Raw genomic sequence first — 27,500 nt, forward strand, 5'->3', positions numbered from 1 at the left:
GTCTCATGTGTTAGTTTGTCTCATGTGTGTCTCATGTGTGTGTGTGTGTGTGTGTGTCTCATGTGTGTCTCATGTGTGTCTCATGTGTTAGTTTGTCTCTTGTGTGTCTCATGTGTGTGTGTGTGTGTGTGTCTCATGTGTGTCTCATGTGTGTCTCATGTGTGTCTCATGTGTGTCTCATGTGTGTGTCTCGTGTGTGTCTCATGTGTGTCTCATGTGTGTCTCATGTGTGTCTCATGTGTGTGTGTGTGTGTCTCATGTGTGTGTGTCTCATGTGTGTCTCATTTGTGTGTCTCATGTGTGTCTCATGTGTGTCTCATGTGTGTGTGTGTGTGTGTGTGTGTGTCTCATGTGTGTCTCAAGTGTGTCTCATGTGTGTCTCATGTGTGTGTGTCTCATGTGTGTCTCGTGTGTGTGTGTGTCTCATGTGTGTCTCATTTGTGTCTCATGTGTGTCTCGTGTGTGTGTGTCTCATGTGTGTCTCATGTGTGTCTCATGTGTGTGTGTCTCATGTTTGTTTCTCATGTGTGTCTCATGTGTGTCTCATGTGTGTCTCATGTGTGTGTGTCTCATGTGTGTGTGTGTCTCATGTGTGTCTCATTTGTGTCTCATGTGTGTCTCATGTGTGTGTGTGTCTCATGTGTGTCTCATGTGTGTCTCATGTGTGTGTGTCTCATGTGTGTGTGTGTCTCATGTGTGTCTCATGTGTGTCTCATGTGTGTCTCATGTGTGTCTCATGTGTGTCTCATGTGTGTGTGTCTCATGTGTGTCTCATGTGTGTCTCATGTGTGTCTCATGTGTGTCTCATGTGTGTGTGTGTCTCATGTGTGTCTCATGTGTGTCTCATGTGTGTCTCATGTGTGTGTGTGTGTGTGTGTGTGTGTCTCATGTGTGTGTGTGTGTGTGTGTGTGTGTCTCATGTGTGTGTGTGTCTCATGTGTGTCTCATGTGTGTGTGTGTGTGTCTCATGTGTGTGTGTGTGTGTGTGTGTGTGTCTCATGTGTGTGTGTGTCTCATGTATGTCTCATGTGTGTGTCTTCAGTTGTCAGTGGACGGTCACAGTGAGGACGCGGTCCTGGACGATGCAGAGGAAGAGTGTGAGTACCAGGTTTCTCTGTCGGCTCTTTATTCAGACGGAGCTCAGAGCGAAGCTGTCGCCATGCGCTACAGCACCAGTGAGTACAACACACACCAGACACACAACACACACACACACACACCAGACACACAACACACACACACACCAGACACACAACACACACACACACACACCAGACACACAACACACGCACACACACACCAGACACACAACACACACACACACAACACACCAGACACACAACACAACACACCAGACACACAACACACACACACACAACACACCAGACACACAACACACACACACACACACCAGACACACAACACACACACACACACACAACACACCAGACACACAACACAACACACCAGACACACAACACACACACACACACACAACACACCAGACACACAACACACACACACACACAACACACCAGACACACAACACAACACACACACACACAACACACCAGACACACAACACACACACACACACACAACACACCAGACACACAACACACACACACACACAACACAACACACCAGACACACAACACACACACACACACACACACACAACACAACACACCAGACACACAACACACACACACACACACAACACACCAGACACACAACACACACACACACACAACACAACACACCAGACACACAACACACACACACACAACACATGAGACACACACACGACACACACCAGACACACAACACACACCAGACTCACAACACACACCAGACACACAACACACACACACAACACACCAGACACACAACACACACACACACAACACACCAGACACACAACACACACAACACATGAGACACACACACGACACACACCAGACACACAACACACACCAGACTCACAACACACACCAGACACACAACACACACACAACACATGAGACACACACACGACACACACAACACATGAGACACACACACAGACATGAGACACACACACGACACACACACGACACTCACAACACACACATGAGACACACACATGACACACATGAGACACACACACGACACACATGAGACACACACACACACGACACACATGAGACACACACACGACACATAACACACACACGACACACATGAGACACACACACGACACACAACACACACACGACACACATGAGACACACACACACACGACACACATGAGACACACACACGACACATAACACACACACGACACACATGAGACACACACACGACACACAACACACACACGACACACATGAGACACACACACACACGACACACACAAGACACACACACGACACACATGAGACACACACACGACACACATGAGACACACACACACACGACACACATGAGACACACACACGACACATAACACACACACGACACACACAAGACACACACACGACACACATCAAACACACACGACACACATGAGACACACATGAGACACACATGAGACACACACACACGACACACACAAGACACACACACGACACACATGAGACACACACACGACACACGATACACAACACACACACGACACACGATACACAACACACACACGACACACATCAAACACACACACGACACACATGAGACACACACACGACTCACACACGACACACATGAGACACACACACACACGACTCACACACGACACACATGAGACACACACACACACGACACACATGAGACACACATGAGACACACACACACATGTGATGTCCTCGTGTGGTTCCTGATGTCCTCGTGTGGTTCTGGTTCTGCAGTGTCGGGCGGAGCGCCCAGCCTCGTGTCTGTGTCTGAGGAGACTCCGGTCACTCTGATGATCAGCTGGACACCTCCAAACGCTCACGTGCTGCAGTACAGAGTGACCTACACCGCCCTGACCGGAACCACCGCCCAGGACCACATCGTACGTGGAGCTGGTTCTTTATGTGATGTTCCTTGTTCTTCAGGAGCTGGTTCTTTATGTGATGTTCCTTGTTCTTCAGGAGCTGGTTCTTTATGTGATGTTCCTTGTTCTTCAGGAGCTGGTTCTTTATGTGATGTTCCTTGTTCTTCAGGAGCTGGTTCTTTATGTGATGTTCCTTGTTCTTCAGGAGCTGGTTCTTTATGTAATGTTCCTTGTTCTTCAGGAGCTGGTTCTTTATGTGATGTTCCTTGTTCTTCAGGAGCTGGTTCTTTATGTGATGTTCCTTGTTCTTCAGGAGCTGGTTCTTTATGTGATGTTCCTTGTTCTTCAGGAGCTGGTTCTTTATGTAATGTTCCTTGTTCTTCAGGAGCTGGTTCTTTATGTGATGTTCCTTGTTCTTCAGGAGCTGGTTCTTTATGTGATGTTCCTTGTTCTTCAGGAGCTGGTTCTTTATGTGATGTTCCTTGTTCTTCAGGAGCTGGTTCTTTATGTGATGTTCCTTGTTCTTCAGGAGCTGGTTCTTTATGTGATGTTCCTTGTTCTTCAGGAGCTGGTTCTTTATGTGATGTTCCTTGTTCTTCAGGAGCTGGTTCTTTATGTGATGTTCCTTGTTCTTCAGGAGCTGGTTCTTTATGTGATGTTCCTTGTTCTTCAGGAGCTGGTTCTTTATGTGATGTTCCTTGTTCTTCAGGAGCTGGTTCTTTATGTAATGTTCCTTGTTCTTCAGGAGCTGGTTCTTTATGTGATGTTCCTTGTTCTTCAGGAGCTGGTTCTTTATGTGATGTTCCTTGTTCTTCAGGAGCTGGTTCTTTATGTGATGTTCCTTGTTCTTCAGGAGCTGGTTCTTTTTATAATGTTCCTTGTTCTTCAGGAGCTGGTTCTTTATGAAATGTTCCTTGTTCTGATCTGGTTCTTTATGAAATGTTCCTTGTTCTTCAGGAGCTGGTTCTTTATGTGATGTTCCTTGTTCTTCAGGAGCTGGTTCTTTATGTGATGTTCCTTGTTCTTCAGGAGCTGGTTCTTTATGTGATGTTCCTTGTTCTTCAGGAGCTGGTTCTTTATGTGATGTTCCTTGTTCTTCAGGAGCTGGTTCTTTATGTGATGTTCCTTGTTCTTCAGGAGCTGGTTCTTTATGTGATGTTCCTTGTTCTTCAGGAGCTGGTTCTTTATGTGATGTTCCTTGTTCTTCAGGAGCTGGTTCTTTATGTAATGTTCCTTGTTCTTCAGGAGCTGGTTCTTTATGTGATGTTCCTTGTTCTTCAGGAGCTGGTTCTTTATGTGATGTTCCTTGTTCTTCAGGAGCTGGTTCTTTATGTGATGTTCCTTGTTCTTCAGGAGCTGGTTCTTTATGTGATGTTCCTTGTTCTTCAGGAGCTGGTTCTTTATGTGATGTTCCTTGTTCTTCAGGAGCTGGTTCTTTATGTGATGTTCCTTGTTCTTCAGGAGCTGGTTCTTTATGTGATGTTCCTTGTTCTTCAGGAGCTGGTTCTTTATGTGATGTTCCTTGTTCTTCAGGAGCTGGTTCTTTATGTAATGTTCCTTGTTCTTCAGGAGCTGGTTCTTTATGTGATGTTCCTTGTTCTTCAGGAGCTGGTTCTTTATGTGATGTTCCTTGTTCTTCAGGAGCTGGTTCTTTATGTGATGTTCCTTGTTCTTCAGGAGCTGGTTCTTTTTATAATGTTCCTTGTTCTTCAGGAGCTGGTTCTTTATGTGATGTTCCTTGTTCTTCAGGAGCTGGTTCTTTATGTGATGTTCCTTGTTCTTCAGGAGCTGGTTCTTTATGTGATGTTCCTTGTTCTTCAGGAGCTAGTTCTTTATGTGATGTTCCTTGTTCTTCAGGAGCTGGTTCTTTATGTGATGTTCCTTGTTCTTCAGGAGCTGATTCTTTATGTGATGTTCCTTGTTCTTCAGGAGCTGGTTCTTTATGTGATGTTCCTTGTTCTTCAGGAGCTGGTTCTTTATGTGATGTTCCTTGTTCTTCAGGAGCTGGTTCTTTATGTGATGTTCCTTGTTCTTCAGGAGCTGGTTCTTTATGAAATGTTCCTTGTTCTGATCTGGTTCTTTATGAAATGTTCCTTGTTCTTCAGGAGCTGGTTCCTGGTGGTGAGCAGCGCTTGGAGCTGCAGGGTTTGCAGCCGGACACTCGCTACAGCGTTCTGGTGACGGCAGAATACAAGAACCGAGAAGGAGGAAGTGGTTCTGCTCAGGGCAAAACCAGTGAGTCAGCACTTTACAGTTCAACAGAGTCATCCTCACGACTAGAAGTATGGAACCTATAGAACCTATAGAACCTAAAGAACCTATAGAACCTAAAGAACCTATAGAACCTAAAGAACCTATAGAACCTAAAGAACCTATAGAACCTATAGAACCTATAGAACCTAAAGAACCTATAGAACCCATATAACCTATAGAACCTATAGAACCTATAGAACCTATAGAACCTAAAGAACCTATAGAACCTATAGAACCTAAAAAACCCATAAAACCTAAAGAACCTATGGAACCTTGTCAGTGATTTACTGATGGTTCTTACAGATGTTACGTCTTCATGAAACAATCAAAGTCTCATATTTCTGAAGATAGAAAGTCTAAACTGGACTTCCAGGTCATGAGCTGATGCACCTCCCACCGGAGGAGGAGCAGGAGGAGCAACAGGAGCAGGAGCAGGAGCAGCAGGAGCAGGAGGAGCAACAGGAGCAGGAGGACCAACAAGAGCAGGAGCAACAGGAGCAGGAGGAGCAACAGGAGCAGGAGGAGCAACAGGAGCAGGAGCAGGAGGAGCAACAGGAGCAGGAGGACCAACAAGAGCAGGAGCAACAGGAGCAGGAGGAGCAACAGGAGCAGGAGGAGCAACAGGAGCAGGAGCAGGAGGAGCAACAGGAGCAGGAGGAGCAACAGGAGCAGGAGGAGCAACAAGAGCAGGAGCAGGAGGAGCAACAGGAGCAGGAGGAGCAACAGGAGCAGGAGGAGCAACAGGAGCAGGAGCAGGAGGAGCAACAGGAGCAGGAGGAGTAACGGGAGCAGGAGCAGGAGGAGCAACAGGAGCAGGAGCAGGAGGAGCAACAAGAGCAGGAGGAGTAACGGGAGCAGGAGGAGCAGCAGGAGCAGGAGCAGGAGGAGCAACAGGAGCAGGAGGAGCAACAGGAGCAGGAGGAGCAACAGGAGCAGGAGGAGCAACAGGAGCAGGAGCAACAGGAGCAGGAACAGGAGGATAACAGGAGCAGGAGCAGGAGGAGCAACAGGAGCAGAAGCAGGAGGAGTAACAGGAGCAGGAGCAGGAGGAGCAACAGGAGCAGGAGGAGTAACAGGAGCAGGAGGAGTAACAGGAGCAGGAGCAGGAGGAGCAACAGGAGCAGAAGCAGGAGGAGTAACAGGAGCAGAAGGAGTAACAGGAGCAGGAGCAGGAGGAGCAACAGGAGCAGGAGCAGCAGGAGCAGGAGGAGCAACAGGAGCAGGAGGACCAACAAGAGCAGGAGCAACAGGAGCAGGAGGAGCAACAGGAACAGGAGGAGCAACAGGAGCAGGAGCAGGAGGAGCAACAGGAGCAGGAGGAGCAACAGGAGCAGGAGGAGCAACAAGAGCAGGAGCAGGAGGAGCAACAGGAGCAGGAGGAGCAACAGGAGCAGGAGGAGCAACAGGAGCAGGAGCAGGAGGAGCAACAGGAGCAGGAGGAGTAACGGGAGCAGGAGCAGGAGGAGCAACAGGAGCAGGAGCAGGAGGAGCAACAAGAGCAGGAGGAGTAACGGGAGCAGGAGGAGCAGCAGGAGCAGGAGCAGGAGGAGCAACAGGAGCAGGAGGAGCAACAGGAGCAGGAGGAGCAACAGGAGCAGGAGGAGCAACAGGAGCAGGAACAGGAGGATAACAGGAGCAGGAGGAGTAACAGGAGCAGGAGCAGGAGGAGCAACAGGAGCAGAAGCAGGAGGAGTAACAGGAGCAGGAGCAGGAGGAGCAACAGGAGCAGGAGGAGTAACAGGAGCAGGAGCAGGAGGAGCAACAGGAGCAGAAGCAGGAGGAGTAACAGGAGCAGAAGGAGTAACAGAAGCAGGAGCAGGAGGAGCAACAGGAGCAGGAGCAGGAGGAGCAACAGGAGCAGAAGCAGGAGGAGCAACAGGAGCAGAAGCAGGAGGAGTAACAGGAGCAGAAGCAGGAGGAGTAACAGGAGCAGGAGCAGGAGGAGCAACAGGAGCAGGAGGAGTAACAGGAGCAGGAGGAGCAACAAGAGCAGGAGCAGGAGAAGTAACGGGAACAGGAGGAGCAACAGGAGCAGGAGGAGCAACAAGAGCAGGAGCAGGAGGAGCAACAAGAGCAGGAGCAGGAAGAGCAACAGGAGCAGGAGGAGCAACAGGAGCAGGAGCAGGAGGAGCAACAGGAACAGGAGCAGGAGCAGGAGGAGCAAAAGGAGCAGGAGGAGCAACAGGAGCAGGAGCAGGAGGAGCAACAGGAGCAGGAGCAGGAGGAGCAACAGGAGCAGAAGCAGGAGGAGTAACAGGAGCAGAAGCAGGAGGAGTAACAGGAGCAGGAGGAGCAACAGGAGCAGGAGCAGGAGGTGCAACAAGAGCAGGAGCAGGAGGAGTAACGGGAACAGGAGGAGCAACAGGAGCAGGAGGAGCAACAAGAGCAGGAGCAGGAGGAGCAACAAGAGCAGGAGCAGGAGGAGCAACAGGAGCAGGAGGAGCAACAGGAGCAGGAGCAGGAGGAGCAACAGGAGCAGGAGCAGGAGGAGCAACAGGAGCAGCAGGAGCAACAGGAGCAGGAGCAGGAGGAGCAACAGGAGCAGGAGCAGGAGGAGCAACAGGAGCAGAAGCAGGAGGAGCAACAGGAGCAGAAGCAGGAGGAGTAACAGGAGCAGAAGCAGGAGGAGTAACAGGAGCAGGAGCAGGAGGAGCAACAGGAGCAGGAGGAGTAACAGGAGCAGGAGCAGGAGGAGCAACAGGAGCAGGAGGAGTAACAGGAGCAGGAGCAGGAGGAGCAACAGGAGCAGAAGCAGGAGGAGCAACAGGAGCAGAAGCAGGAGGAGTAACAGGAGCAGAAGGAGCAACAGGAGCAGGAGGAGCAACAGGAGCAGGAGCAGGAGGAGCAACAGGAGCAGGAGGAGTAACAGGAGCAGGAGGAGTAACAGGAGCAGGAGCAGGAGGAGCAACAGGAGCAGAAGCAGGAGGAGTAACAGGAGCAGAAGGAGCAACAGGAGCAGGAGCAGGAGGAGACCTCCAGTACAAAGGCAAGCGCGTCTTCTTTGCTCCAGATATTCCATATTAGGTTCATCAACAAAGGTTCCTCCACATCTGTGAGGAGGAACCAGCTCAGGAGGAGGAACTGAGACATGGGTTCTCTTTCCCTGTGACTCTTCTGTGACTTCTGAAAGTAAAAAACATGTCCTCAGAACACCAGGAGGAGCAGAGGTGCTCCTCAGTAAGACACAAAACACAGAGAACTGAAGAGAACAAGGACTCTGTCTTTGGGCCTCAGGACTCTGTCTTTGGGCCTCAGGACTCTGTCTTTGGACCTCAGGACTCTGTCTTTGGGCCTCAGGACTCTGTCTTTGGGCTCAGGACTCTGTCTTTGGGCTCAGGACTCTGTCTTTGGGCCTCAGGACTCTGTCTTTGGACCTCAGGACTCTGTCTTTGGACCTCAGGACTCTGTCTTTGGGCCTCAGGACTCTGTGTTTGGACCTCAGGACTCTGTGATTGGGCCTCAGGACTCTGTGTTTGGACCTCAGGACTCTGTGATTGGGCCTCAGGACTCTGTGTTTGGGCCTCAGGACTCTGTGATTGGGCCTCAGGACTCTGTGATTGGACCTCAGGACTCTGTCTTTGGGCTCAGGACTCTGTCTTTGGGCCTCAGGACTCTGTCTTTGGGCCTCAGGACTCTGTCTTTGGGCCTCAGGACTCTGTCTTTGGGCTCAGGACTCTGTCTTTGGGCCTCAGGACTCTGTCTTTGGGCCTCAGGACTCTGTCTTTGGGCCTCAGGACTCTGTCTTTGGGCCTCAGGACTCTGTCTTTGGACCTCAGGACTCTGTCTTTGGACCTCAGGACTCTGTCTTTGGGCTCAGGACTCTGTCTTTGGGCCTCAGGACTCTGTCTTTGGACCTCAGGACTCTGTCTTTGGACCTCAGGACTCTGTCTTTGGGCCTCAGGACTCTGTCTTTGGGCCTCAGGACTCTGTCTTTGGGCCTCAGGACTCTGTCTTTGGACCTCAGGACTCTGTCTTTGGACCTCAGGACTCTGTCTTTGGGCTCAGGACTCTGTCTTTGGGCTCAGGACTCTGTCTTTGGGCCTCAGGACTCTGTCTTTGGACCTCAGGACTCTGTCTTTGGACCTCAGGACTCTGTCTTTGGACCTCAGGACTCTGTCTTTGGACCTCAGGACTCTGTCTTTGGACCTCAGGACTCTGTCTTTGGACCTCAGGACTCTGTCTTTGGGCTCAGGACTCTGTCTTTGGGCTCAGGACTCTGTCTTTGGGCCTCAGGACTCTGTCTTTGGACCTCAGGACTCTGTCTTTGGACCTCAGGACTCTGTCTTTGGACCTCAGGACTCTGTCTTTGGGCCTCAGGACTCTGTCTTTGGGCCTCAGGACTCTGTCTTTGGACCTCAGGACTCTGTCTTTGGGCCTCAGGACTCTGTCTTTGGGCTCAGGACTCTGTCTTTGGGCCTCAGGACTCTGTCTTTGGGCCTCAGGACTCCATGGACACTGCAGCTCTCTCTGGCGCCCCCTCCTGGCAGAAAGGCTCTTTAGACTTTAAAGACGTTTTACTGGACATTAATAAAATGGACATATTTGACGTGGACTAAACTTTGACTTTGTGGGATTTTAATTTTAATTTATAAAAAATACAAATCATTATAAGAAAACATTTAAATAGAAAAATGAAAAATGAAAGTAAAAACTATTGTGAGTGTTTGTCCAGTAAAAGTGTGTGTCATAATGTGTGTTAGATGTGTGTTAGATGTGTGTTAGATGTGTGTTAGACGTGTGTTAGATGTGTGTTAGATGTGTGTTAGATGTGTGTTAAATGTGTGTTAAATGTGTGTTAAAGGTGTGTTAAATGTGTGTTAAATGTGTGTTAGATGTGTGTTAGATGTGTGTTAAAGGTGTGTTAAATGTGTGTTAAATGTGTGTTAGATGTGTGTTAGATGTGTGTTAAATGTGTGTTAGATGTGTGTTAGATGTGTGTTAGACGTGTGTTAAATGTGTGTTAAATGTGTGTTAGATGTGTGTTAGATGTGTGTTAGATGTGTGTTAGATGTGTGTTAAATGTGTGTTAAATGTGTGTTAAAGGTGTGTTAGATGTGTGTTAGATGTGTGTTAGATGTGTGTTAGATGTGTGTTAGATGTGTGTTAGATGTGTGTTAGATGTGTGTTAGATGTGTGTTAGATGTGTGTTAGATGTGTGTTAAATGTGTGTTAAATGTGTGTTAAAGGTGTGTTAGATGTGTGTTCGATGTGTGTTAGATGTGTGTTAAATGTGTGTTAAAGGTGTGTTAAATGTGTGTTAAATGTGTGTTAGATGTGTGTTAGATGTGTGTTCGATGTGTGTTAGATGTGTGTTAAATGTGTGTTAAATGTGTGTTAGATGTGTGTTAAATGTGTGTTAAATGTGTGTTAAATGTCTGTTAGATGTGTGTCATAATGTGTGTTAGATGTGTGTTAGATGTGTGTTAGATGTGTGTTAGATGTGTGTTCGATGTGTGTTAGATGTGTTAGATGTGTGTTAGATGTGTGTCATAATGTCTGTTCGATGTGTGTTAGATGTGTGTTAGATGTGTGTTAGATGTGTGTTAGATGTGTGTTAAATGTGTGTTAAATGTGTGTTAGATGTGTGTTAAATGTGTGTCATAATGTGTGTTAAATGTGTGTTAGATGTGTGTTAGATGTGTGTTAAATGTGTGTTAGATGTGTGTTAAATGTGTGTCATAATGTGTGTTAGATGTGTGTTAAATGTGTGTTAGATGTGTGTTAGATATGTGTGTTAGATGTGTTAGATGTGTGTTAGATGTGTGTCATAATGTGTGTTAAATGTGTGTTAGATGTGTGTTAGATGTGTGTTAGATGTGTGTTAGATGTGTGTTAAATGTGTGTTAAATGTGTGTTAGATGTGTGTTAGATGTGTGTTAGATGTGTGTTAGATGTGTGTTAGATGTGTGTTAAATGTGTGTTAAATGTGTGTTAAATGTGTGTTAGATGTGTGTTAGATGTGTGTTAGATGTGTGTTAAATGTGTGTTAAATGTTTGTTAGATGTGTGTTAAATGTGTGTTAAATGTGTGTTAAAGGTGTGTTAAATGTGTGTTAAATGTGTGTTAGATGTGTGTTAAATGTGTGTTAAATGTGTGTTAAATGTGTGTTAGATGTGTGTTAGATGTGTGTTAAATGTCTGTTAGATGTGTGTCATAATGTGTGTTAGATGTGTGTTAGATGTGTGTTAGATGTGTGTTAGATGTGTGTTAGATGTGTGTTAAATGTGTGTTAAATGTGTGTTAGACGTGTGTTAAATGTGTGTTAGATGTGTGTTAGATGTGTGTTAGATGTGTGTTAGATGTGTGTTAGACGTGTGTTAAATGTGTGTTAGATGTGTGTTAGATGTGTGTTAGATGTGTGTTAGATGTGTGTTAGATGTGTGTTAGATGTGTGTTAAATGTGTGTTAAATGTGTGTTAAATGTGTGTTAGATGTGTGTTAGATGTGTGTTAAATGTCTGTTAGATGTGTGTCATAATGTGTGTTAGATGTGTGTTAGATGTGTGTTAGATGTGTGTTAGATGTGTGTTCGATGTGTGTTAGATGTGTTAGATGTGTGTTAGATGTGTGTTAGATGTGTGTTAGATGTGTGTTAGATGTGTGTTAGATGTGTGTTAAATGTGTGTTAAATGTGTGTTAGATGTGTGTTAAATGTGTGTCAAATGTGTGTTAGATGTGTGTTAGATATGTGTGTTAAATGTGTGTTAGATGTGTGTTAAATGTGTGTCATAATGTGTGTTAGATGTGTGTTAAATGTGTGTTAGATGTGTGTTAGATATGTGTGTTAGATGTGTTAGATGTGTGTTAGATGTGTGTCATAATGTGTGTTAAATGTGTGTTAGATGTGTGTTAGATGTGTGTTAGATGTGTGTTAGATGTGTGTTAAATGTGTGTTAAATGTGTGTTAGATGTGTGTTAGATGTGTGTTAGATGTGTGTTAGATGTGTGTTAAATGTGTGTTAAATGTGTGTTAGATGTGTGTTAGATGTGTGTTAGATGTGTGTTAAATGTGTGTTAAATGTGTGTTAAAGGTGTGTTAAATGTGTGTTAAATGTGTGTTAGATGTGTGTTAAATGTGTGTTAAATGTGTGTTAAATGTGTGTTAAATGTGTGTTAGATGTGTGTTAGATGTGTGTTAAATGTCTGTTAGATGTGTGTCATAATGTGTGTTAGATGTGTGTTAGATGTGTGTTAGATGTGTGTTAGATGTGTGTTAGATGTGTGTTAAATGTGTGTTAAATGTGTGTTAGATGTGTGTTAAATGTGTGTTAGATGTGTGTTAGATGTGTGTTAGATGTGTGTTAGATGTGTGTTAAATGTCTGTTAGATGTGTGTCATAATGTGTGTTAGATGTGTGTTAGATGTGTGTTAGATGTGTGTTAGATGTGTGTTCGATGTGTGTTAGATGTGTGTTAGATGTGTGTTAGATGTGTGTTAGATGTGTGTTAAATGTGTGTTAGATGTGTGTCATAATGTGTGTTAGATGTGTGTTAAATGTGTGTTAGATGTGTGTTAGATGTGTGTTAAATGTGTGTCATAATGTGTGTTAGATGTGTGTTAGATATGTGTGTTAGATGTGTGTTAGATGTGTGTTAGATGTGTGTTAAATGTGTGTTAGATGTGTGTCATAATGTGTGTTAGATGTGTGTTAAATGTGTGTTAGATGTGTGTTAGATATGTGTGTTAGATGTGTGTTAGATGTGTGTTAGATATGTGTGTTAGATGTGTGTTAGATGTGTGTTAGATGTGTGTTAGATATGTGTGTTAGATGTGTGTTAGATGTGTGTTAATTGTGTGTTAAATGTGTGTTAGATGTGTGTTAGATGTGTGTTAAATGTGTGTTAGATGTGTGTTAGATGTGTGTTAGATGTGTGTTAAATGTGTGTCATAATGTGTGTTAGATGTGTGTTAGATATGTGTGTTAGATGTGTGTTAGATGTGTGTTAGATGTGTGTTAAATGTGTGTTAGATGTGTGTCATAATGTGTGTTAGATGTGTGTTAAATGTGTGTTAGATGTGTGTTAGATATGTGTGTTAGATGTGTGTTAGATGTGTGTTAGATATGTGTGTTAGATGTGTGTTAATTGTGTGTTAAATGTGTGTTAGATGTGTGTTAGATGTGTGTTAGATGTGTGTTAGATGTGTGTTAAATGCAGAGTGTGCACTTCTGTGCAGGCGGTCTGCGCGTGAGCAGCGTGAGCGTGCTCAGGTCAGATCACTCCAGCCTCTGTGTGTCCTGGAGACCTGTGTCTGTGGTGGACGGGTACCGCATTGTCCTGCAGGCCAACACAGGTACTGCACCCAACACAGGTACTGCACAGGTACTGCACCCAACTCAGGTACTGCACCCAACACAGGTACTGCACCCAACACAGGTACTGCACAGGTACTGCACCCAACTCAGGTACTACACCCAACACATGTACTGCACCCAACACAGGTACTGCACAGGTACTGCACCCAACTCAGGTACTACACCCAACACATGTACTGCACCCAACACAGGTACTGCACAGGTACTGCACCCAACTCAGGTACTACACCCAACACATGTACTGCACAGGTACTGCACCCAACACAGGTACTGCACCCAACACAGGTACTGCACCCAACACAGGAACTGCACAGGTATTGCACCCAACACAGGTACTGCACCCAACACAGGTACTGCACCCAACACAGGTACTGCACAGGTACTGCACCCAACACAGGTACTGCACCCAACTCAGGTACTACACCCAACACAGGTACTGCACAGGTACTGCACCCAACACAGGTACTGCACCCAACACAGGTACTGCACAGGTACTGCACCCAACACAGGTACTGCACAGGTACTGCACCCAACACAGGTACTGCACCCAACTCAGGTACTACACCCAACACAGGTACTGCACAGGTACTGCACCCAACACAGGTACTGCACCCAACACAGGAACTGCACAGGTATTGCACCCAACACAGGTACTGCACCCAACACAGGTACTGCACCCAACACAGGAACTGCACAGGTATTGCACCCAACACAGGTACTGCACCCAACACAGGTACTGCACCCAACACAGGTACTGCACCCAACACAAATGTGCACAGCATTAACGTGCATAATAATTCATACAAGAATAAACCAAATCCATCTCACACTAAATAAACTTGTGCCACTGAATCTAAATAATATAAATATTTCTGAAAGTCGTGTCTGGTGTTTTCTTGCTGTTTTCAGACAAACAGACTCAGGAACATCGAGTCGACGCCTCAAAAAACAGTCACTGTTTCTCTGCTCTGACGCCTGAAAGTCTGTATCGCATCAGTGTGTACTGCACTCTGGGACCAGCAGAGGGCGCTGCCGTCACCATCCTCCACCCCACAGGTCTGTGCTCCGCCTCCTGCCTGGGCTCGGCCTTGATAAACATCTCAGTCAGAGGTTATAAAGGTCATGACCTTGTTTCATGTCTTATAATAACTCCATCCATCCATCCATCCATTTTCTGCCGCTTCTCCGGGGCCGGGTCGCGGGGGCAGCAGTCTGAGCAGGGACTCCCAGACTTTTTACTCCCCAGACACTTCCTCCAACTCGTCTTCCACGACCGGGACGAAAACCACTCTGCTCCTCCTGAATCCGAGGTTCGACTATCGGTCGGATTCTCCTCTCCAGTACCTTGGAATAGACCTTACCCGGGAGGCTGAGGAGTGTGATCCCTCTGTAGTTTGAACACACCCTCCGGTCCCCCTTCTTGAACAGAGGGACCACCACCCCGGTCTGCCAGTCCAGAGGCACGGTCCCCGACCGCCACGCCATGTTGCAGAGACGTGTCAACCGAGACAGTCCTACAACATCCAGATACTTTAGGTACTCAGGGCGGATCTCATCCACCCCCGGAGCCACTGAGGAGTTTGCGAACAACCTCAATAACTTCAGCTTGGGTGATGGATGAGCCAGCCCCTGAGTCCCCGGTCTCTACTTCCTCTTCGGAAGAGGTTAAGGAGATCCTCAAAGTATTCCTTCCACCGTCCGACTACATCCCCAGCCGAGGTCAGCAGGCCTCCACCCGCACCGTAAACAGTGTTGGTGAGACACTGCGTCCCCCTCCTGAGGCGCCGGACGGTTTGCCAGAATTTCTTTGGTGCTGACCGATAGTCCTCCTCCATGGCCTCCCCGAACTCCTCCCAGGCCCGGGTTTTAGCCTCTGCGACAGCACGACCCGCGGCTCGCCTGGCCTGCCGATACCCGTCGATGACCTCCTGAGACCCACAAGCCAGAGTGGCCTGATAGGCCTCCTTCTTCAGTCTGACGGCATTCCTTACTTCCGGTGTCCACCACCGGGTTCGGGTGTTGCCGCCACGACAGGCACCGGAGACCTTGCGACCACAGCTCTGAGCAGCCGCATCAACAATGGAGGCGGAGAACATGGTCCACTCGGACTCAATGTCCCCAACCTCCCCCGGGACATGGGAGAAGCTCTCCCGGAGGTGCGAGTTGAATACCCTACTGACAGAGGGCTCCACAAGACGTTCCCAACAGACCCCCACAATGCACTTGGGTCTGCCAAGTCTGTCCGGCTTCCTCCTCCACCAGAGGATCCAACTCACCACCAGGTGGTGATCGGTTGACAACTCTGCCCCTCTCTTCACCCGAGTGTCCAAGACACGCGGCCGGAGGTCTGATGACACGACAACAAAGTCGATCATTGACCTCCGGCCTGTGTCCTGGTGCCATGTGCACTGATGGACACCCTTGTGCTTGAACATGGTGTTCGTTATGGACAAACCGTGGCTAGCACAGAAGTCCAATAACTGAACACCGCTCGGGTTCAGATCGGGGGAGCCGTTCTTCCCGATCACCCCTCTCCAGGTGTCACTGTCATTGCCTACGTGGGCGTTGAAGTCCCCCAGTAGAACAATGGAGTCCCCGGCCTGTGCACTGTCCAGTACCCCTCCCAAGGACTCCAAGAAGGCCGGTTACTCTTTACTGCTGTTCGGCCCGTAGGCCGCCACAACAGTGAGAGACCTGTCCCCCACCCGAAGCGGAGGGACGCTACCCTCTCGTTCACTGGGGTAAACTCCAACACGTGGCGGCTGAGCTGAGGGGCTATAAGCCCACACCAGCCCGCCGCCTCTCCCCGCGGGCAACACCAGAGAAGTGGAGCGTCCAGCCCCTCTGGAGGAGATGGTTCCAGAGCCCAAACTGTGCTGGAGGTAAGGCCGACTATATCTAGTCGGTATCGTTCAACCTCCCGCACAAGCTCAGGCTCTTTCCCCCCCAGCGAGGTGACGTTCCATGTCCCCAGAGTTAGTCTCTGTGTCTGGAGATCTGGTCGCCGAGGCCTCTGCCGTCGAATGCCGCCCAGATCTCTCTGCACCGGCCCCTTATGGATCCTCCTGCGGATGGAGGGCGGCCCCACCTCGCTCTTTCGGGCTATGCCCGGCCGGGCCCCGTGGGGTAAGACCCGGCCACCAGGCGCTCGCCATCGAGCACCCATTCCAGGCCTGGCTCCAGCATGGGGCCCCGGTGACGCCGATCCGGGCGACGTAAACGGCCTTGTTCTTGTTGTCATCATAAGAGGCTTCTGAACCGATCTTTGTCTGACCCGTCACTTAGGACCTGTTTGCCTTGAGAGACCCTACCAGGGACTTGAAGCCCCCGACAACATAGCTCCCGGGATCATTCGGGTGCTCAAACCCCTCCACCACGTTAAGGTGTCGGTTCAAGGAGAGGATAATAACTCTTTATGTGTAAAAAACTATAAAAGTCCTGTTTCTCTTTCAACACATCAAAGCTTTTCATGTGATTCTCTTTTACATCTGGTGAAAAACCTTTAGACATTTAGTCTCTCCAGACCTTGAGTCTCTCCAGACCTTGAGTCTCTCCAGACCTTGAGTCTCTCCAGACCTTGAGTCTCAGAAACATGCTCCAGTGTTGTCCCGCTCCTCACCCTCTGGGATTCCCACCAGTCTGAGATATTTCCCTCGGAACCTGCTGCATTTCAAACATTATAAGGGCCACCTGTTGTAAAGTGTCCTCTGCTCCTTCAGACCGAAGGAAATATAAACAAAAGGATAAATAAGAAAGCGGCTGTAATCTCCTGTTCCCATTGGTCCTTCAGCTGCAGCCCCGCCCAGGACCCCGCTCCAGCCCAGACTTTACCCAGTTCACAACGAAGGTAAGACTTTCTACCACGTTTAGAGTCAAACTGTCAACATGTCATTCACATCAAAGAAACCTGGTCCCAGATAAAGACCCTAAAGGATCGCTCTCTGCTGCCCTCTTGTGTTTCAGTCTGCCCCGAGGTCACCATCAGGAACAAGATCGTCAAAGGTAAAATGTCTTCAGCAAAACAGAAACAAAAACTTGAAGAACACAGTATTTGTCCTGTGCCCCGCCCTCATGTGCCCCGCCCTCATGTGCCCCGCCCTCAGCCTGATGTCACAGTTGAAGGTGGAGTCTAAAATGATCTGCTCCTTAGGCTTCGACATGATGGAGGCGTTTGGTCTCACTCAGAGTTCTCACTCGTCGCTGCAAGGAGTTTCTGCTGAACCCTTTGTCTTCACCTCTCTGCCCTCATACGCCCTGCACCGGGACACGCAGCTCACCCAGAGCACCCGGTAAGACACCCAGAGCACCCAGAGCACCCGGTAAGACACCCAGAGCACCCGGTAAGTCACCCAGAGCACCCAGAGCACCTGGTAAGACACCCAGAGCACCCGGTAAGACACCCAGAGCACCCGGTAAGACACCCAGAGCACCCGGTTAGACACCCAGAGCACCCGGTAAGACACCCAGAGCACCCGGTAAGACACCCAGAGCACCCGGTAAGACCTCTGGGCCTCCTCTGGGCCTCCTCTGGGCCTCCTCTGGGCCTCTCACCAGAGCTCAGCGGAACCACCTCCTCATCAACGCGGGGAAGACAAAGGAGATGGTGGTGGACTTCCACAGAGGCCACGCCCCCCTCACCAGTGAACGTCCAGGGACGGGACAGGCCACGCCCCCCTCACCAGTGAACGTCCAGGGACGGGACAGGCCACGCCCCCCTCACCAGTGAACATCCAGGGACGGGACATTGAGAGAGTGACTCACACAAGGACCTGGTGTTCATCTGAACCACAAACTGGACTGGACTCATAACACAGACTGAACAGGAAGAGCCAGAGTCGGCTCCGCCTCCTGAGGAGACTCAGGTCTTTTGGAGTGACAGGGCCACTCCTGACAGGGCCACTCCTGACAGGGCCGCTCCTGACAGGGCCACTCCTGACAGGGCCGCTCCTGACAGGGCCGCTCCTGACAGGGCCGCTCCTGACAGGGCCACTCCTGAAGACCTTCTCTGACTCTGTGGTGCATCAGCTCCTGTAGGTGTGGTCATCACAGAGGGAGAGGAAGAAGCTGGACACAGCTCCCTCCTGGGCTGTCCTCTGGACTCGGTGCAGGAGGTGGGGGACAGAAGGGTCCTGGCTGAACTCACATCTATGCTGGACCATGAGTGTCGCCCCCTGCAGGACACTCTGTCCCCTGCAGGACACTCTGTCCCCTGCAGGACACTCTGTCCGCTCTGGAGAGCAGCTTCAGTGACTGATCCACCCTCGCTGTGTGAAGGAGACGTTTCACACTCTGTCCTTCTGCTGCTGTCACACTCTACAACAAATACTGTCATACCCATGTGCAATACTGTCATACCCATGTGCAATACTGTCATACCCATGTGCAATACTGTCATACTCGTGTGCAATACTGTCATGCTCATGTGCAATACTGACATACCCATGTGCAATACTGTCATACCCATGTGCAATACTGTCATACTCATGTGCAATACTGTCATACCCATGTGCAATACTGTCATACCCATGTGCAATACTGTCATACTCGTGTGCAATACTGTCATGCTCATGTGCAATACTGACATACCCATGTGCAATACTGTCATACCCATGTGCAATACTGTCATACCCATGTGCAATACTGTCATACTCGTGTGCAATACTGTCATGCTCATGTGCAATACTGACATACCCATGTGCAATACTGTCATACCCATGTGCAATACTGTCATGCTCATGTGCAATACTGTCATGCTCATGTGCAATACTGACATACCCATGTGCAATACTGTCATACTCATGTGCAATACTGTCATACCCATGTGCAATACTGTCATACCCATGTGCAATACTGTCATACCCATGTGCAATACTGTCATACCCATGTGCAATACTGTCATACCCATGTGCAATACTGACATACCCATGTGCAATACTGTCATACTCATGTGCAATACTGACATACCCATGTGCAATACTGACATACCCATGTGCAATACTGACATACCCATGTGCAATACTGTCATACCCATGTGCAATACTGTCATACCCATGTGCAATACTGTCATACCCATGTGCAATACTGTCATACTCATGTGCAATACTGTCATACCCATGTGCAATACTGTCATACTCATGTGCAATACTGATGTAAATAAGAGTGTTCTATTTTGTTTTTATTCGGTTTATTTACCTAATAGTATGACCTAGTCTTGTGCTAGCTATTTTTACTTTATTTTATCCTATTATCATTATTATCTGATTTTTATCTTTATTTATTTTTTATTTATCTATTTTATTTCCCCCTCCTTTCTTATTAAGATATGAGGAGTTTTGTTACTAAGAGCTTTTTTGAAACGTCCTATAATCTGTCCTTTTCCTGTTTCTACTGCAGTGCAACAACCACATGTCCCTGTGTGGACAACATGTCCCACATGTCCCTGTGTGGACAACATGTTAAAGGATTATCTTATCTCTCCCTCACATAAACGCTCTGCTCCTCCTCAGACTCATTCATCCTCTGGACCTCCTCTGGGCCTCCTCTGCCTCCTCTGGGCCTCCTCTGCCTCCTCTGGGCCTCCTCTGCCTCCTCTGGGCCTCCTCTGGGCCTCCTCTGGACCTCTTCTGGACCTCCTCTGCCTCCTCTGGACCTCCTCTGCCTCCTCTGCCTCCTCTGGGCCTCCTTTGGACCTCCTCTGGACCTCCTCTGCCTCCTCTGGGCCTCCTCTGGTCCTCCTCTGGGCCTCCTCTGGACCTCCTCTGCCTCCTCTGGACCTCCTCTGCCTCCTCTGGACCTCCTCTGGACCTCCGCTGCCTCCTCTGGACCTCCTCTGCCTCCTCTGCCTCCTCTGGGCCTCCTTTGGACCTCCTCTGGACCTACTCTGGACCTCCTCTGGACCTCCTCTGCCTCCTCTGGACCTCCTCTGCCTCCTCTGCCTCCTCTGGGCCTCCTTTGGACCTCCTCTGGACCTCCTCTGCCTCCTCTGGGCCTCCTCTGGTCCTCCTCTGGGCCTCCTCTGGACCTCCTCTGCCTCCTCTGGACCTCCTCTGCCTCCTCTGGACCTCCTCTGGACCTCCGCTGCCTCCTCTGGACCTCCTCTGCCTCCTCTGCCTCCTCTGGGCCTCCTTTGGACCTACTCTGGACCTCCTCTGGACCTCCTCTGCCTCCTCTGGACCTCCTCTGCCTCCTCTGCCTCCTCTGGGCCTCCTTTGGACCTCCTCTGGACCTCCTCTGGATCTCCTCTGGACCTCCTCTGGACCTCCTCTGCCTCCTCTGGACCTCCTCTGTCTCCTCTGGACCTCTTCTGCCTCCTCTGCCTACTCTGGGCCTCCTTTGGACCTCCTCTGGGCCTCCTCTGGACCTCCTCTGGACCTCCTCTGGACCTCCTCTGCCTCCTCTGGACCTCCTCTGCCTCCTCTGCCTCCTCTGGGCCTCCTTTGGACCTCCTCTGGACCTCCTCTGCCTCCTCTGGGCCTCCACTGGGCCTCCTCTGGGCCTCCTCTGGGCCTCCCTCACATAAACGCTCTGCTCCTCCTCAGACTCATCCATCCTCTGGGCCTCTCTCCAGAACTGACCCTCAGCGTCTCGTTCCGCCTCCTCCAGGACACGCCCCCAGAGCCCTTCGCCCTATGGCAGCTCACGGACCAGGACCACACCCCCAAGATGGGCGTCGTCCTCGACCGTAAGTCGCTGAAGTTTCCACTCATTATATTTTACTTCATCCATGAATATGATCCATAAATATGATCCATGAATATGATCCATAAATATGATCCATGAATATGATCCATAAACATGATCCATGAATATGATCCATAAACATGATCCATAAATATGATCCATAAATATGATCCATGAATATGATCCATAAATATGATCCATAAATATGATCCATAAATATGATCCATGAATATGATCCATAAATATGATCCATGAATATGATCCATAAATATGATCCATAAACATGATCCATGAATATGATCCATGAATATGATCCATAAATATGATCCATAAATATGATCCATAAATATGATCCATGAATATGATCCATAAATATGATCCATGAATATGATCCATGAATATGATCCATAAATATGATCCATGAATATGATCCATAAATATTATCCATAAATATGATCCATAAATATGATCCATAAATATGATGCATAAATATGATCCATGAATATGATCCATGAATATGATCCATAAACATGATCCATAAATATGATCCATAAATATGATCCATGAATATGATCCATAAACATGATCCATAAATATGATCCATAAATATGATCCATGAATATGATCCATAAACATGATTGTGTTGCAGCGGCGCTGAAGCGTCTGGTGTTCTTCAGTCTGGATTACAGAGGAGAAGTGCAGGAGCTGAGCTTCCACCAGCCTCAGGTCCACAAGCTGTTCTACGGGAGCTTCCACAAGGTGACACTGTCCCCTGGGTCTTAAAGCCCTAAAGTCCTGAAGTCCTAAAGCCCTGAAGCCCTAAAGCCCTAAAACCCTAAAACCCTTAAGCCCTAAAGTCCTAAAGCCCTAAATCCCTAAAGCCCTAAAACCCATAAAGTCCTAAAGCCCTGAAGCCCTAAAGCCCTAAAACCCTAAAACCCCTAAAGTCCTAAAGTCCTAAAGCCCTGAGGTCATGAGGTCCTTAAGCCCTAAAACCCTAAAGCCCTAAAGCCATGAGGTCCTAAAGCCCTAAAGCCCTGAGGTCCTAAAGCCCTAAAGCCCTAAAGTCCTGAGGTCCTAAAGTCCTAAAGCCCTAAAACCCTAAAGTCCTGAGGTTCTAAAGCCCTAAAGCCCTAAAGCCCTAAAGTCCTAAAGCCCTAAAGTCCTGAAGTCCTAAAGCCCTAAAGCCCTAAAGCCCTAAAGTCCTGAGGTTCTAAAGCCCTAAAGTCCTAAAGCCCTTAAGCCCTAAAGTCCTAAACCCCTGAAGTCCTGAAGTCCTAAAGTCCTAAAGTCCTGAAGTCCTAAATCCCTAAAGCCCTAAAGTCTTGAGGTCCTAAAGCCCTAAAGTCCTAAAGCCCTAAAGTCCTAAAGCCCTAAAGCCCTAAAGTCATAAAGTCCTTAAGTCCTAAAGCCCTAAAGTCCTGAGGTCCTAAAGCCCTAAAGCCCTAAAGTCCTAAAGCCCTAAAGTCCTAAAGTCCTTAAGTCCTAAAGCCCTAAAGTCCTAAAGGCACTCGCTTTGTCAAGAGCCACAATCTGATATTTCCAGCTCATAACGCGTCACATGATCCAAAGCACGAGCCACGCCCCTCACACACACTAGCTTTAGACACGCCCCTCACACACACTAGCTTTAGCCACGCCCCTCACACACACTAGCTTTAGACACGCCCCTCACACACACTAGCTTTAGACACGCCCCTCACACACACTAGCTTTAGCCACGCCCCTCACACACACTAGCTTTAGACACGCCCCTCACACACACTAGCTTTAGACACGCCCCTCACACACACTAGCTTTAGACACGCCCCTCACACACACTAGCTTTAGACACGCCCCTCACACACACTAGCTTTAGACACGCCCCTCACACACATTAGCTTTAGCCACGCCCCTCACACACACTAGCTTTAGCCACGCCCCTCACACACATTAGCTTTAGCCACGCCCCTCACACCCACTAGCTTTAGCCACGCCCCTCACGCACACTAGCTTTAGACACGCCCCTCACGCACACTAGCTTTAGCCACGCCCCTCACACACACTAGCTTTAGCCACGCCCCTCACACACATTAGCTTTAGCCACGCCCCTCACACCCACTAGCTTTAGCCACGCCCCTCACACACACTAGCTTTGGCCACGCCCCTCACACACACTAGCTTTAGCCACACCCCTCACACACACTAGCTTTAGCCACGCCCCTCACACACACTAGCTTTAGACACGCCCCTCACATACACTAGCTTTAGACACGCCCCTCACACACACTAGCTTTAGCCACGACCCTCACACACACTAGCTTTAGCCACGCCCCTCACACACACACTAGCTTTAGCCACGCCCCTCACACACACTAGCTTTAGACACGCCCCTCACACACACTAGCTTTAGCCACGCCCCTCACACACACTAGCTTTAGACACGCCCCTCACACACACTAGCTTTAGCCACGCCCCTCACACACACTAGCTTTAGCCACGCCCCTCACACACACTAGCTTTAGCCACGCCCCTCACACACACTATTTTTAGCCACGCCCCTCACACACACACTAGCTTTAGCCACGCCCCTCACACACACTAGCTTTAGACACGCCCCTCACACACACTAGCTTTAGCCACGCCCCTCACACACACTAGCTTTAGACACGCCCCTCACACACACTAGCTTTAGCCACGCCCCTCACACACATTAGCTTTAGACACGCCCCTCACGCACACTAGCTTTAGACACGCCCCTCACGCACACTAGCTTTAGCCACGCCCCTCACACACACTAGCTTTAGCCACGCCCCTTACACACATTAGCTTTAGCCACGCCCCTCACACCCACTAGCTTTAGCCACGCCCCTCACATACACTAGCTTTGGCCACGCCCCTCACACACACTAGCTTTAGCCACGCCCCTCACACACACTAGCTTTAGACACACCTCTCACACACACTAGCTTTAGCCACGCCCCTCACACACACTAGCTTTAGACACGCCCCTCACACACACTAGCTTTAGCCACGCCCCTCACACACACACACTAGCTTTAGCCACGCCCCTCACACACACTAGTTTTAGCCACGCCCCTCACACACACACACTAGCTTTAGCCACGCCCCTCACACGCACTAGCTTTAGACACGCCCCTCACACACACTAGCTTTAGACACGCCCCTAACACACACTAGGTTTAGACACGCCCCTCACACACACTAGCTTTAGCCACGCCCCTCACACACACTAGCTTTAGCCACGCCCCTCACACACACTAGCTTTAAACACGCCCCTCACACACACTAGCTTTAGACACGCCCCTCACACACACTAGCTTTGGCCACGCCCCTCACACACACTAGATTTAGACACGCCCCTCACACACACTAGCTTTAGCCACGCCCCTCACACACACTAGCTTTAGCCACGCCCCTCACACACACTAGTTTTAGCCACGCCCCTCACACACACACTAGCTTTAGCCACGCCCCTCACATACACTAGCTTTAGACACGCCCCTCACACACACTAGCTTTAACCACGCCCCTCAAACACACTAGCTTTAGCCACGCCCCTCACACACACACACACTAGCTTTAGACACGCCCCTCACACACACTAGCTTTAGCCACGCCCCTCACACACACTAGCTTTAGCCACGCCCCTCACACACACTAGCTTTAGCCACGCCCCTCACACACACTAGCTTTAGACACGCCCCTCACACACACACACTAGCTTTAGACACGCCCCTCACACACACTAGCTTTAGCCACGCCCCTCACACACACTAGCTTTAGACACGCCCCCACACACACTAGCTTTAGCCACGCCCCTCACACACACACACACTAGCTTTGGCCACGCCCCTCACACACACTAGCTTTAGCCACGCCCCTCACACACACTAGCTTTAGCCACGCCCCTCACACACACTAGCTTTAGCCACGCCCCTCACACACACTAGCTTTAGCCACGCCCCTCAGACACACTAGCTTTAGCCATGCCCCTCACACACACACACTAGCTTTAGACACGCCCCTCACACACGCTAGCTTTAGCCACGCCCCTCACACACACTAGCTTTAGCCACGCCCCTCACACACACTAGCTTTAGCCATGCCCCTCACACACACACACTAGCTTTAGCCACGCCCCTCACACACACTAGCTTAAGCCACGCCCCACACACACACACTAGCTTTAGACACGCCCCTCACACACACACACTAGCTTTAGACACGCCCCTCACACACACTAGCTTTAGACACGCCCCTCACACACACTAGCTTTAGACACGCCCCTCACAGACACTAGCTTTAGACACGCCCCTCACACACTAGCTTTAGACACGCCCCTCACACACACTAGCTTTAGACACGCCCCTCACACACACTAGCTTTAGACACGCCCCTCACACACACTAGCTTTAGCCACGCCCCTCACACACACTAGCTTTAGACACGCCCCTCACACACACTAGCTTTAGACACGCCCCTCACACACACTAGCTTTAGACACGCCCCTCACACACACTAGCTTTAGCCACGACCCTCACACACACTAGCTTTAGACACGCCCCTCACACACACTAGCTTTAGACACGCCCCTCACACACACAAGCTTTAGACACGCCCCTCACACACACTAGCTTTAGACACGCCCCTCACATGCAGAGAAGTCAGAGCATTATCTCTTCACATCGAACTTAAATAAAAGATAAGTCGCAGATAAACATTAGAGTTCTTCAATAATGCTACAGTTAATTATGACTGACAGTGAGTCAGGTGTCAGTGTCTCCTGTCTGTGTTGCAGGTGCACCTGTCAGTGAGTCAGGTGTCAGTGTCTCCTGTCTGTGTTGCAGGTGCACCTGTCCGTGAGTCAGGTGTCAGTGTCTCCTGTCTGTGTTGCAGGTGCACCTGTCAGTGAGTCAGGTTTCAGTGTCTCTCTCGGTGGACTGTGAGCGTGTGGGGGAGCGAGCGGCTCGACCTGCTGGAGCTCTTCCCACAGACGGACTCGAGATGTTGGGCAAACTGACCAGAACCAGAGGCTCCGCCCCGGTAACACACATCTCTATTACCCATAATGCAGCAGGACACAGTCATCTATGTGATATGTCGCTAAAGTTTCCCCCAGACCCCCATCCTCGGGCCTCTCCCTCGGGCCGCTCCCTCGGGCCTCTCTCTCGGGCCGCTCCCTCGGGCCGCTCTCTCGGGCCGCTCCCTCGGGCCGCTCCCTCGGGCCGCTCCCTCAGGCCGCTCCGTCATGTAAACCGTGCAAGAGGAATGGCATTATGAGCCAGGCCAGCAATGATACAGCTAAGCTAACAAGCCCCATCATGGCCCTGGGAGGAGTGAAGGAGGAGTGAGGGAGGAGTGAAGGAGGAGTGAAGGAGGAGTGAAGGAGGAGTGAAGGAGGAGTGAGGGAGGAGTGAAGGAGGAGTGAAGGAGGAGTGAAGGAGGAGTGAAGGAGGAGTGAAGGAGGAGTGAGGGAGGAGTGAGGGAGGAGTGAGGGAGGAGTGAAGGAGGAGTGAGGGAGGAGTGAAGGAGGAGTGAAGGAGGAGTGAAGGAGGAGTGAAGGAGGAGTGAGGGAGGAGTGAAGGAGGAGTGAAGGAGGAGTGAGGGAGGAGTGAGGGAGGAGTGAGGGAGGAGTGAGGGAGGAGTGAAGGAGGAGTGAGGGAGGAGTGAGGGAGGAGTGAGGGAGGAGTGAAGGAGGAGTGAGGGAGGAGTGAGGGAGGAGTGAAGGAGGAGTGAAGGAGGAGTGAAGGAGGAGTGAGGGAGGAGTGAAGGAGGAGTGAAGGAGGAGTGAAGGAGGAGTGAAGGAGGAGTGAGGGAGGAGTGAAGGAGGAGTGAAGGAGGAGTGAGGGAGGAGTGAGGGAGGAGTGAGGGAGGAGTGAAGGAGGAGTGAGGGAGGAGTGAGGGAGGAGTGAAGGAGGAGTGAAGGAGGAGTGAAGGAGGAGTGAGGGAGGAGTGAGGGAGGAGTGAAGGAGGAGTGAGGGAGGAGTGAGGGAGGAGTGAAGGAGGAGTGAAGGAGGAGTGAGGGAGGAGTGAGGGAGGAGTGAGGGAGGAGTGAAGGAGGAGTGAGGAAGGAGTGAGGGAGGAGTGAGGGAGGAGTGAGGGAGGAGTGAGGGAGGAGTGAGGGAGGAGTGAAGGAGGAGTGAGGGAGGAGTGAGGGAGGAGTGAAGGAGGAGTGAGGGAGGAGTGAGGGAGGAGTGAAGGAGGAGTGAGGGAGGGAGGAGTGAGGGAGGAGTGAAGG

At 49.7% G+C, this 27,500-nt stretch overlaps 1 protein-coding gene across 1 annotated transcript in view; it reads left to right on the top strand.

Moving 5' to 3' along the window:
- LOC140372516 (collagen alpha-1(XIV) chain) overlaps positions 1–27,500 on the top strand; it is a gene marked incomplete at its 5' end in the record, with an annotated part of 75,196 nt that overhangs the window by 30,279 nt on the left and 17,417 nt on the right. Inside the window, 11 exons of the mRNA XM_072459638.1 lie at positions 1,043–1,175; positions 2,886–3,031; positions 5,119–5,248; positions 13,441–13,557; positions 14,489–14,635; positions 17,370–17,426; positions 17,543–17,581; positions 17,730–17,868; positions 21,118–21,260; positions 21,909–22,018; positions 26,159–26,305. Of these exons, the coding sequence (XP_072315739.1) occupies positions 1,043–1,175; positions 2,886–3,031; positions 5,119–5,248; positions 13,441–13,557; positions 14,489–14,635; positions 17,370–17,426; positions 17,543–17,581; positions 17,730–17,868; positions 21,118–21,260; positions 21,909–22,018; positions 26,159–26,305 (1,308 nt within the window). The remainder of the gene's footprint in view (positions 1–1,042; positions 1,176–2,885; positions 3,032–5,118; positions 5,249–13,440; positions 13,558–14,488; positions 14,636–17,369; positions 17,427–17,542; positions 17,582–17,729; positions 17,869–21,117; positions 21,261–21,908; positions 22,019–26,158; positions 26,306–27,500) is intronic.

Source organism: Eucyclogobius newberryi, unplaced genomic scaffold (genome assembly GCF_026437365.1).
Source record: "Eucyclogobius newberryi isolate DKJ021-1_F unplaced genomic scaffold, fEucNew1.0.hap1 SCAF_241, whole genome shotgun sequence".
Taxonomy (NCBI): domain Eukaryota; kingdom Metazoa; phylum Chordata; class Actinopteri; order Gobiiformes; family Gobiidae; genus Eucyclogobius; species Eucyclogobius newberryi.